Genomic DNA, 12,602 nt, shown 5'->3' on the forward strand with positions numbered 1-12,602 from the left:
GTCTAAAAGTGGCATGTTTTTCTCTCAGTGACGCTACAGCAAGTTTGCTCAGTAACAAATATGAAGACTTTTTATACACTAAATGGCAACCTCAACTTGGGATATTCAAATCAAACCTGACTGGACTTCTTTCTGGCTTATCCTTCATCACCAGTAAGATTTCTTATTGAAAATTAATTAACAAGTCTGTTAATATATGAGGCAGACAGCAATCTCTCTCAGTACTAGATGAGTATTGGTTCTGTGGTAATAATAGTAGTAAAAAGTAGTTTATTTCACTAACAGGCCATTAAAAAAGCAGATTTGCTGAGTAAAATGCCATATTTCTAACCATAATCCTAATTAGTGACAAGAAGAATGTCTTTCTTTGAAGAGAAACAATCGATGGCAACATTAATCAAGCTCTTAACGATTTAAGCTGACTTCATCAAGAATAAATTAAATCTCAGATGTGGTTAGAAAAGGCTATTCTTTTGTAGCCATACTTAGGCCCTGATCCAAAACCCATTCTAGTCAGGCTTTAGATCTGGCCATAATTAGCAATGGGTGCTTTTTTGTAAGTGCAATATAAGGTGCAATGTGTTATGGGGAGACACTGGAGAAATACAGGTAAATAGTAAGTTGAGAGAGTAATTCATCCTTTTTTGCTTACAAGTAAAATTAGGTTACATAACTGCATTCAAAAACAAAACAATGTAAAACTTCAGAGCCTACAAGTCCACTCAGTCCTACTTCTTGTTCAGACTAAGACAAACAAGTTTGTTTACATTTACAGGAGATAATGCTGCCCTCTTCTTATTTACTATATCACCAGAAAGTGAGAACAGGCATTTGCATGGCACTTTTGTAGCCGGCATTGTAAGGTATTTACGTGCCAGATACGCTAAACATGCACAAGCCCCTTTATGCTTCGGCCACCGTCCCAGAAGACATGCTTCCATGCTGATGATTGATGTGCGTTAAAAAAAAAAAAGCATTAATTAAATTTGTGACTGAACTCCTTGGGGGAGAATTGTATGTCCCCTGCTCTGTTTTACCTGCATTCTGCCATATATTTTATGTTATAGCAGTCTCAGATGATGACCCGCACATGTTGTTCATTTTAAGAACACTTTTACTGCAGATGTGACAAAAAGGAAAGAAGGTACCAATGTGAGATTTCTAAAGACAGCTACAGCACTCAACCCAAGGTTTAAGAATCTGAAGTGCCTTCCAAAATCTGAGAGGGACGAGGTGTGGAGCATGCTTTCAGAAGTCTTAAAAGAGCAACACTCCAACGCAGAAGCTACAGAACCTGAACTACCAAAAAAGAAAATCAATCTTCTGCTGGTGGCATCTGACTCAAACAATGAAAACGAACACGCATCAGTCTGCACTGCTTTGGATTATCATTGAACAGAACCCATCATCAGTATGGACACGTCCTCTGAAACAGCAGTTGAAGCAAGAAGGGACAAAGTATTTTTAGCGCATCTGGCATGTAAATATCTTGCAACCAGCTACAACAATGCAATGGGAACGCCTGTTCGTACTTTCAGGTAACATTGTAAAAAAGAAGTGGCAGCATTATCTCCTGCAAATGTAAACAAACTTGTCTGAGCAATTGGCTGAACAAGAAGTAGGACTGAGTGTACTTGTAGGCTCTAAAATTTGATTGTTTTATTTTTGAATGCAGTTTTTTGTACATAATTCTACATTTGTAAATTCAACTTTCATGATAAAGAGACTGCACTACAGTACTTGTATTAGGTGAACTGAAAAATACTATTTCTTTGTTTTTTTACAGTGCAAATACTTGTAATAAAAAAATATAAAGTTTGCACTGCACACCTTGTATTCTGTGTTCAGTGCGATTAATTTCTGTAATCGCTTGACAGCCCTATATCTAACATGACATATCCTCCCACCTCAATTTGAGAGCTGGGAAAGGCTTAGCTCAGGTATCAAGGTTATTGTGATGCTACTAAACCAAATGTGGTTTTTTAGCAAAAACTGGGAAGTCAAAACCCAGTATTTTTGTATTTCCAATGTAAGAACAAACAACAGCACCCAAACAATACTGAAATGATTTTATATGTCATACAAAACCAATAAAGGGCACAAAGACTTTTATCCTTATCAAACAAGATGAGGAGGAAAGGGAAGTATGATTCTAAGGAGTAGGAATACATGTCAAGATTTTTTTAAAGTAACCTAAAACTCAATTCTATCACATATAAGACAAAGATGCTCTTTGAAAATAACTTTTCCAGCTTCCAGCACTGTGAATTCCTGGGGAAAGCTTAAAACAAATGTAACACACACACAGACTTACTCCAAGTCAATTATAGTACTGATGGGTGCCAAATTAGATGGCTTGATCCAGGAGGGTCAGTGTCTTGAAAAGCTGCATAGATAAAGTTGAGCAGGCTTCAGTACAATTAGATGCCACTGTGAAAGAGCAGGCATAACACCTAATCATGCTGGTATCATCTGTGATTTAAAACAAACAAACAAAAAAACAACACTACTGTTTCAAGCCCACATCTTACTGGACAAGGTGTGTAGCTATAACCTATGGGCAAATTTTTCCAAAGTGGGTGTTACAAAAGCTCAGCAGCTCAAAAATCAAGCCACGTACATATTAAGGGCCTAAATATGGATTTAGTTGCCTATCTTGAAGGACCAACATTTGAAAAATTTTAGCTTGTGCTCTGTGGGCTTCCTGGCAGGTAAAACCAAAACCAAGCCTTATCTCCTTTTAAAATACAGTATTACCAAAAATTCTTGGCTGTACCTGCGCCAAGGTTGGTACGGTCAAAATCTTATCTACCTTGCTTTGTAAGACCAGTTGTTGATGCAGTCCATGTAGTTGCTCTTACAGGAGTATTTCTGAAGTATTATTGAAGGGAAAAAAAAATAAAAATTGAAGATGAAGGTCAACTGTTTGTTGTGCTGCTTTCAAGTACCTAACCAACCAATGTATTGATATAACGAAAAGGGGGAAAGATTTATTAAAGAAAACTTCACTTCAAGATTCTAAGTACTATATTAGTTATGAACTTATGGAAAACTATGAATGATTCCTTGACAGCATTCCTTTTAAAAATGGCATGCTTGAGAAGCCCTATTTTTTCCCCACAGAAGGGCAAGCAGCCCGCTCTGGTAGTCATCCTCAGCTATATGTGGCTATATTTACATGTTCTGACTCCAGTAATAGCATGTGCTCCATGCTGTACAAAAAAGTTTTGTACACACACACAGAACAGCAGCTTACTTCTCTTCCCTAACTTGGGATAGTGAAGCAAAGAGCCATACCTCCCAACCTAGAAAGATTTCAAGAGTTGAAAATGTGACTTGCACTTTTAAAATCAGATGAGTGCTCCAAAGCAGGCAATTCTGATTGTTACACCATGTTATAAATTACCACTAGGGACTGGTATAGAAGAAAAAAAAATTACTACTTCTATTAGTATCAAGTAAATATTGAACTACATGGACTCTTTCAAGAAATGGTTTGAAGAACACTTGAGTGAAGAAAAATCATGCAGTATGCCTGAATCAAGGGGCAGGGGGGGATCTATTTACAGTCATCAGACAGCTAACTTCTCCCCCCCCCCATATTTATATTATAGTAGCCTCCTTATGAAAAATTTTCATATATTTAACCAATTGGTTCTTTATCTTTCCCCTACACAAAGCAAAACTGAGTGCAAGAAAAATTTTAGTTACGATAACAGGTACAAAATCTGGTCCTTGATTATCAGAGCTGACAGAGACAAGAAGCAGGTTCATGAACTTCTAACAGGGACACCAAACAAAACTCTTGGAACTATTACTTTGCTCTCCACTCAGAATTTCCCTTAAATCTTCAGCAACAGACTTTGCTATATGCACCTATGATGCTTATAACCACATAGCAAGAGATTACAGACTGTCTACTTCTCCTAACAAGTGCTTTTCTTTTTTCACGATATGCAACATCTAACCAGAATAAGAGATAATCAGAACTCTTAACTATGTTGGGCCCTTTTCCTGGAAAACTGAGGTATTAGCAATTATTTGTGGTTATGACACACTGTAGTAACAGTGTTTTAAACACAGCTGAGGAAATTTCTTCACTCCAAAAGTTATGCTACAGTGGTTTGCAAGCAATGTAAATAATTAGCACTTATTCAATTGTCTTGCAACTTTTTACTGTTACAACATGTGAACCTTCTCAAGTCCCCCAACAGAAAGGAAAAGGTCCAATATACTGCTGAATTCTCTCTCTCTTAAGTCTCACATTTGAATAGACTCTAGAATGGCAGAGTGCCACAAAGAAATACTTAACACTTTACGTCCAATTATCTCAAACCTGTTCAGAAATCTTAATCCTTGAACACCTCTATGCAGTAGGCAAGTATTACTCCCCATTTTACAGATGAGAAAACGGAGGCACAGAGAAGTACCTCACCCATGGCTCCCACAGCAATTCAAGGGCTTGCCTACACAGAGAAATTAAATTTACTGGCAGAACTATCCCAGTATAGCTCCCTGCATAGACATTTATTCCAGAATAAGAGTGTCCACATGGGGAGTTATACCACAAAAACTACAGCCGTACAATTATACTGGTATAGTTCTGCCAGTAAACTGTCCCATGCAGACAGGCCCTAAATGGAAGGGCTCAGAATAAAACCCAGTAACTTGAATGTCTGTACTGAAAACATTAGAAAAAATTCTCTCATATGAGGAAGTGCCATGGGGACCTTAATGTTCATGTATGTGAGAGGGAATTGTTTAAAAGAATCTTATAAAAAATAAAATCCTTATCAACCCTAGCAACATCAAAATTCTATAACTTGCAAAGAATTAAATACATCTCCCTTTGAGGAACAAAAAAAAAAAAAAAAAGATTAAAATCTGTGAAGGGTTCTAAGTGCATCAAATCTATTTAGATCCTAAAACATCCCTCGTTAGCCACTAAGAAGCAAAATAAATTTAATGTTTAAACAGCTAAGGCCTTTACCAAAACTAAACTAAGTTTTCAGTATAAAGAGAATTTATGGTTCAGCCATTTGAGAAGGCTTGCTCTCTCAGTCACTACTACCCACATTTATTTGGCCATGCCTGTCTCCATCCTGACCCCCCCAAATAGCTACATTTTCCTTGAAGAACCCAAGAGCACCTCATTAGATGTGCAACATTTTATTCACACTTGAAAACCACAGGTTTGAGTATCATTGCTCTATAGCAGAGGTTCCCAAACATTTTTTTGCTGAGCAAGCCGTAGGAGCTTCATGCCCCATGTGTGCCCCCAGCTCAAGTGAGTGTGACAAGAACCTTACCAGGAAGCAGGTGGCCCTGGAAAGTGAGCCCACCCTAAAGACCTGGAGAACCAGGTTCTCTCAATTTCATTTCATTTTTTAACACAGGGCTCTACCTAACAGCAGTCAGATCCTTGCATGCCACTGATAACCTTGCTGTGCACCTCTACTCCAGAGTCATGTTTTGTAATCCAGTTCCATAGCCTCACCAGAGAGTACAAGTTACAAATAGAAGTGAGCTGTAGCTCACGAAAGCTTATGCTCTAATAAATTGGTTAGTCTCTAAGGTGCCACAAGTCCTCCTTTTCTTTTTGCGAATACAGACTAACACGGCTGTTACTCTGAAACCTGTCAAATATACTTTGTATTTTTGGTACCCTGCCTTCATGGGAGGATCTATAGAAATAAAAAATACATTCTGATTCAACGATTACGCAACGAACACCCAATTAGAACAGAAAGTAGGATTCTATTTAATGCTGATCAGGTTAAGATGAAAATACCTTAATATATTTAAGCTCTCATTGAGTTTCATCTTACATACAAAATAAAAAACTGATAGTCTTAAACCTAGAACTAACCTTATCTCCTGCTATTTTGAAATACACTATAGATGGCAACAGGAATCTCAAAGTTTTACATCAGTGTGCACTTTACTCTTGTCAAAGTTAAACAAAGTAAAAACCATAACTGTCTGACAAAAACAAAGAGGTGAAATCTGTCCTTGAAATGTTTGAAGATAAGCATGTTTTCCACTGGAGTTTCAAACCAAGATCCAATTACCACACACAATTCAGTTCTTACTACATTATTTCAAAATGGCTTGAACAAATTATAAAGACATAAAAATGAGTAACCTCATGAGAACTAAATTATCAGTGTTTAATGTTTTGTATTGTAATGTTTTCACTTTGTTCCCAAGTACTAAAACCCACACACTTTGCAATGTTTTCCAACTCCAGTGAAATCACACACATTTCAAAATGCTAACAGTAGCCTATGCTTCGGACATGGTTCTTTTCATCCTCCTCCTACCAAAAACCAAAGGACTCTTGGCAATTACAGGATAATGGTTCCAAACTTCTAGAAGACAAGAGTACACTATTATCTAATAACAGTTTGATTAGTTTTTCACTAAGCTGGCATGAGAGAGAACAATCAGCCTTCTAATGGGAGCCTTGCTTTAACCCTACCTGAACCATGCAGAGATGCTAGACCTACAGATTACTGAGATCCATTGTTATAAACGTACTCCTCTTGCACTACCTAATGCCTTTCATTTAGATGGAGTCCAAAGCTCTTTATTTATGTTTTTACAATCAGTGACATTCATAAACGCAAGAGAATTTGTATGCATTGTTAGGCTATGTCTATACAACGCAGCTTTTGGCGACACGACTGCGCTGCTACAGCCGTGCCACTAAAAGGCGTGCAGTGTAGCTGATGTTTGTTGGCAGGAGAGCGCTCTCCTGCCAACAAAAATCTCCCACCCCCCAATGAGCGGTGTTAGTGGTGTCAGCAGGAGCGCTCTCACCGTTGTTCATATTGGTGCTTGTCGTTAGCAAAACTTTTATCTTTCGGGGTGCGTGTGTGTGTTTTAACACCTCTAAACGACTTGGCAGTGTAGACAAAGCCTTAATGCCACACAGCTAAAATTTAAAAAACAAGAAACATGAAGTTTAAGGTTTCTACAGCAATATTAATGCTTTCATGTTGCGCAAGGAATATTAAATATCAGGGGGTAGCCGTGTTAGTCTATATCCACAAAAACAACAAGGATGCAGGAAGTGGTTTTTTACCCACGAAAGCTTATGCCCAAATAAATCTGTTAGTCTTTAAGGAATATTAAAGTTATTTCTTGATTTTTTTTTTAAATTTAAACTGTACAACGTTAGACCTGTATTAGCATAGAAAAACACAGTAAAGAACACCCTTGTATTCTAAAAGAAATAAGAGAAATTATATGGGTAGGCAGCTTCCCGGAGGCACAGCTATGTTTCTGATAAGTACAATTGACTGCGAAGCACACACTCCCTTAACTGCACTAACCTACATTTCAAGGAGTGTGCATTTAATAAAGACATTAGAGTGGTGCTTAAATGAATTGCACAAATGCTTCTATGAAAGCAGGAAGCAAGCAGATTTAATAATTTTATTAAGATGATGCTGAAGTAAAAAGAAAACAGTACAGAGTTTAAGCATAGAAGTTTCTGGTTATCAGGGAATAAGGTACAGATTATCAAGGGGTGCGAAACTTGGTTTAGGAAGGGGTGGTGTAAGGAATATATAATCTGCAATCTCCCCGATTGGGGGTAAAAGTTTAATGGGTCAAAGTATAGACATTGAGATATGGAAGTATATTGTCTATATAATGGCTATGTTCAGGTGTGGCATATATTGAGTGGATACGATGATGAGGATGGATTTTCCCTTATTTGGTGGGATTTAATGTTCAGTGAGTTTTACTAAACACATTCCCCACCAGACTGAAAGGGTTCAAACAGCAGTCTGTGAACTTCCCACTGGCCAGGGGAACGGTAGCAGACCACCCACTGCTCTCTAAACAATAAAGTTAAGTAGCAGCCTGAGGGCTGATCTCCAAGACCTTGTCTATATAGGCAAAAGACCTATGTTTTTCAATAGCATCAGTTTAACTCAAGTGAAAGTTCCCAAAGATCTTCTGTACTTTCCACAGTATGCATCCGATGAAGTGAGCTGTAGCTCACGAAAGCTTATGCTCAAATAAATTGGTTAGTCTCTAAGGTGCCACAAGTCCTCCTTTTCTTTTTGCGAATATAGACTAACACGGCTGTTACTCTGAAACCTTACTTGAATGAAAACACATACACTTCATCCCCTCAAAACATGTTTTTTACCTGCATAGATATGGTCCAATTCATCTATTTCAAAGTACCAGGATCTAGTACCACCAGTGCATTCTGAGCTCAAAACCACAGGGAAATTTTGAACTGAATGCCTGGCTGAATTACATGTTCAAATAAAATAAGAGTATTATGAAAAGCATGCATACTTCTTGAGTTGTGAATCCTTCCTGTAATACATACCTCTAGATGTAACATTTTGCACAAGTAATTTGTAAACGGATATAAACTTTTCTAAATCAACATTCCACACAAAGATGGACTACAAGCTATCAGGAACAGTATCCCCAATAATGTCACGGCAAACCTGGTGGCTGAACTTTGTGACTTTGTCCTCACCCATAACTATTTCACATTTGAGGACAATGTATACCTTCAAATCAGCGGCACTGCTATGGGTACCCACATGGCCCCACAGTATGCCAACATTTTTATGGCTGACTTAGAACAACGCTTCCTCATCTCTCGTCCCCTAATGTCCCTACTCTACTTGCGCTATATTGATGACATCTTCATCATCTGGACCCATGGAAAAGAAGCCCTTGAGGAATTCCACCATAATTTCAACAATTTCCATCCCACCATCAACCTCAGCCTGGACCAGTCCACACAAGAGATCCACTTCCTGGACACTACGGTGCTAATAAGTGATGGTCACATAAACACCACCCTATATCGGAAACCTACTGACCGCTATTCCTACCTACGTGCCTCCAGCTTTCACCCAGATAACACCACATGATCCATCGTCTACAGCCAACCTCTACGATACAACCACATTTGCTCCAACCCCTCAGACAGAGACAAACACCTACAAGATCTCTATCAAGCATTCTTACAACTACAATACCCACCCACTGAAGTGGGGGAGGGATAGCTCAGTGGTTTGAGCATTGGCCTGCTAAACCCAGGGTTGTGAGTTCAATCCTTGAGGGGGCCATTTGGGATCTGGGGCAACAATTGGGGATTGGTCCTGCTTTGAGCAGGAGTTGGACTAGATGACCTCCTGAGGTCCCTTCCAACCCTGGTATTCTATGATTCTATGAAGTGAAGAAATAAATTGACAGAGCCAGAAGAATACCCAGGAGTCACCTACTACAGGAAAGGCCCAACAAAGATAACAACAGAACGCTACTAGCCATCACCTTCAGCCCCCAACTAAAACCTCTCCAACGCATCATCAAGGATCTACAACCTATCCTGAAGGACGACCCACCACTCTCACAAATCTTGGGAGACAGGCCAGTCCTTGCCTACAGACAGCCCCCCAACCTGAAGCAAATACTCACCAGCAATCACACACCAGAACCACTAACCCAGGAACCTATTCTTGCAACAAAGCCCATTGCCAACTCTGTCCACATATCTATTCAGGGGACACCATCACAGGGCCTAATCACATCAGCCACGCTATCAGAGGCTCGTTCACCTGCACATCTACCGATGTCATATATGCCATCATGTGCCAGCAATGCCCCTCTGCCATGTACATTGGTCAAACTGGACACTCTCTACGTAAAAGAATAAATGGACAAAAATCAGACGTCAAGAATTATAACATTCATAAACCAGTCGGATAACACTTCAATCTCCCTGGTCACTCGATTACAGACCTAAAGGTTCCAATATTACAACAAAAAGACTTCAAAAACAGACTCCAAGGAGGGACTGCTGAATTGGAATTAATTTGCAAACTGGGTACAATTAACTTAGGCTTGAAAAGAGACTGGGAGTGGATGTGTCATTACACAAAGTAAAACTATTTCCCCATGTTTATTCCCCCCCCCCCCCCAGACGTTCCTGTTAACTGTTGGCAATGGCCCATCTTGATTATCACTACAAAAGATTTTCTCTCCCCCTCCCCCCCTGCTGGTAATAGCTCTACTCTGAAATTTGTCTATCAGGGTGTCAGTGTTGTGATCAATCCATTAAATCCTAACCTACAAAAAATGGAAAAACCCGATCTTAAGCAAAGTTTGGAGCTCAAAATGGGAGAAGTATCAGAGACTCCATGAAATCCACTATGAACTTTGCTACTGATTTTATGGGGAAGGAGCTGATACAGTTGACTGTGATGGGTGACAGTAAAAACTCTTAAGGTAGATACCACTGAGTAAAACAAAAAAGCATCTGGGAGGGAAAAAAATTTCCTGTACTAAACTGCTCAGAAGAGGAGTTAACATGTCAGAGCCACATATAAAGGAAATATGAAAGTATATTGCTAAATAGTAACAATATTGTAAATGAAAAATCCAGAAGTTCCAAGACAAATTTGATTTGTGAAAATAAAACTCTCACATCAGCAAAATCTTCATTTCCAAAGGATCTCAAGTTCTTCATTATCCTCTGTTCTTTAGGTAGTTAGCATGTCCTCTATACCAGGGGTAGGCAACCTATAGCAACCGGGGGCTCTGCTGCTGACCTGGGGTACCAGCTGCAGGACACAGGTCCTGGCCACCGGTCCGGGGGCTCTGCTACTGGCCTGGGGCTCTGCAGCTGCCCACAGCTGTGGCCCACTGGCCCCAGCCTGGGGCAGTGAGGGGTACAGCTCAGCACTCCCACATTAAAAACTGTTCCAGCACCACTGTACTGGGATTTTTAAAGTCCTGCTTACATCACTATCACGCCACGTGGAAGAGTGCACTGCATCTGAAGTTGAGATTAGAATGTACATGCAAGAACTGGAATCAGAATTTTCTGACAGATTTCAAGATTTCCAGTGATTTGGCCCAATGCTTTCTTTTCTAATTAAACTTGAAAAGTTCAACGAAAGCTACTTGGATTTGTCTGTATTTCAGTGGATAGGTGTTGAAGATTTCGAAATGCAGCTCATTCATTAAAAAAGCTCAGAATTGTGGGCATCAAAGTTTGGAGATCTGCAGAGTGCACTTGAAGCTACCGAGACAGATCATGGGCCTCTATTCTGACCTGCTGGACATCCCTGTCGGTGAAATTTAACTGTTTGAAAAAAATTGTGATTGCAATGCTCTCAGCATTTGGTTCCACATACCTGTGTGAACAGATATTTTCACACATGAACTTTGTCTTCTGTCCCTCTCGGAGCCAGTTAACAACTGATCACCCAGAAGCCTGTGTGCAGCTTAAAGTATCCAAATACATGCCAGACATCAGAAAACTCAGCAAGGAAAAGCAAGGGCAAGGATCACACTAAACTGATAAGACCTACATTTTGATTTAATTTTAAATGAAGCTTCTTAAACATTTTAAAAACCTTATTTACTGTACATACAACAATAGTTTAGTTATATATTATAGACTTATAGAAAGAGACCTTATAAAAACATTAAAATGTATTACTGGCATGCAAAACCTTAAATTAGAGTGAATAAATGAAGACTGGGCACACCACTTCTGAAAGGTTGCTGACCCCTGCTCTATACTATTCATCTCCCACCCCAGCACAACCAAACTGCAGTAAGACCTACCCAGAGACTTCCTCCTCCTCAAACTCAGGAACGACCCCTTAAAAAACCCCTCCACATGCCATGCACACACAGGCTTTAAGAAACTTTTCCTTCCATCCGATGCAAAAGAACTCTCTCCCGCATAAAGAGCTAAACACAGACCCTCCCACCTTCCTTCCTCCCCTCGGACTCCCGCCATAAGCAGACCCCCGCCGCCCCAAACCCTACGACCGACTCATTTTTTTTAACTAGTTATTTCTTTACCGGCACAAATCGCCTCACACAGTTAGCAGAAATCCCTCCTGCACTAAGTTCCGAGCAGAGTCACGAGAGAGCACCCCCCCCCCACCCCCAATCCTGGTGTGAGCAGACCCGCCCCTTTCCAACACTCCTCAGTCAGGCTACTACGGATCCCCTCCCTCCTCCCACGCGAGTCCTCATAAGGACTAGGGCCCCCCATCCAAGCCTAGCCAGGCCCACCGCATTTTCCTTCCCTACCTCCCGCCTGTTTCTCATCCCCCAGGGCCATGAAGGGCCCCAGCCCGATGCAGAACCTTGGCCCCAGCCTACTCCTCCCAGCCAGAGCCCCGCAGAAAGCCCCCCGCCTAGCTCCCTCGTCTCTGCGGCCACAGTCCCCTCCCCGGGCCGGCGGGGCCCCTTCGGTCCTCCGCGGCGCGTGTGGGTGATTACGACAAAACCAGGCCTTGAGGGCCGGGAGGAGGCGGCTCCGTTTCACTCACGCTCTCGTGGTCCCACCGCACGTTGCTGCGCTTCTCATCCGGGGCCAGATTCCTGTCCCGGCCCATGAGCTCGTCGAGGAGCTGGGCGGCCGATATCATCGTGTCCTGATACCCGAGTGGCCCCTTGCCAAGCGCCGCCGCCTTCGCCCCCCCGCCCCACGCTCCTTCCCCGACCGACCGCGCGCTCGCGCTGCCGCCGGAGTGACAGAGACAAAATGGCGGCGGCGGCGGCGCTCCTAGCTCTTCCCACAATGCAACGCGCGCCCG

The 12,602-nt window shown here is 41.2% G+C and overlaps 1 protein-coding gene across 4 annotated transcripts in view; it reads right to left on the reverse strand.

Annotated features, from left to right (window-relative positions):
• LUC7L3 (LUC7 like 3 pre-mRNA splicing factor) overlaps positions 1-12,530 on the reverse strand; it is a 47,502-nt gene extending 34,972 nt beyond the window's left edge. For 2 of the 4 annotated variants that reach the window (XM_073311351.1, XM_073311354.1), the window contains exon 1: positions 12,336-12,526. In XM_073311351.1, coding sequence (XP_073167452.1) covers positions 12,336-12,434 — 99 coding nt within the window. In that variant the 5' untranslated portion in view covers positions 12,435-12,526. Of the gene's footprint in view, positions 1-12,335 lie in introns of all 4 variants that reach the window. The other 2 variants (XM_073311349.1, XM_073311350.1) reach the window with 2 other exon arrangements.
• Positions 12,531-12,602: the final 72 nt, after the last annotated feature.

This window comes from Lepidochelys kempii, chromosome 14, assembly GCF_965140265.1.
Source record: "Lepidochelys kempii isolate rLepKem1 chromosome 14, rLepKem1.hap2, whole genome shotgun sequence".
Taxonomy (NCBI): domain Eukaryota; kingdom Metazoa; phylum Chordata; order Testudines; family Cheloniidae; genus Lepidochelys; species Lepidochelys kempii.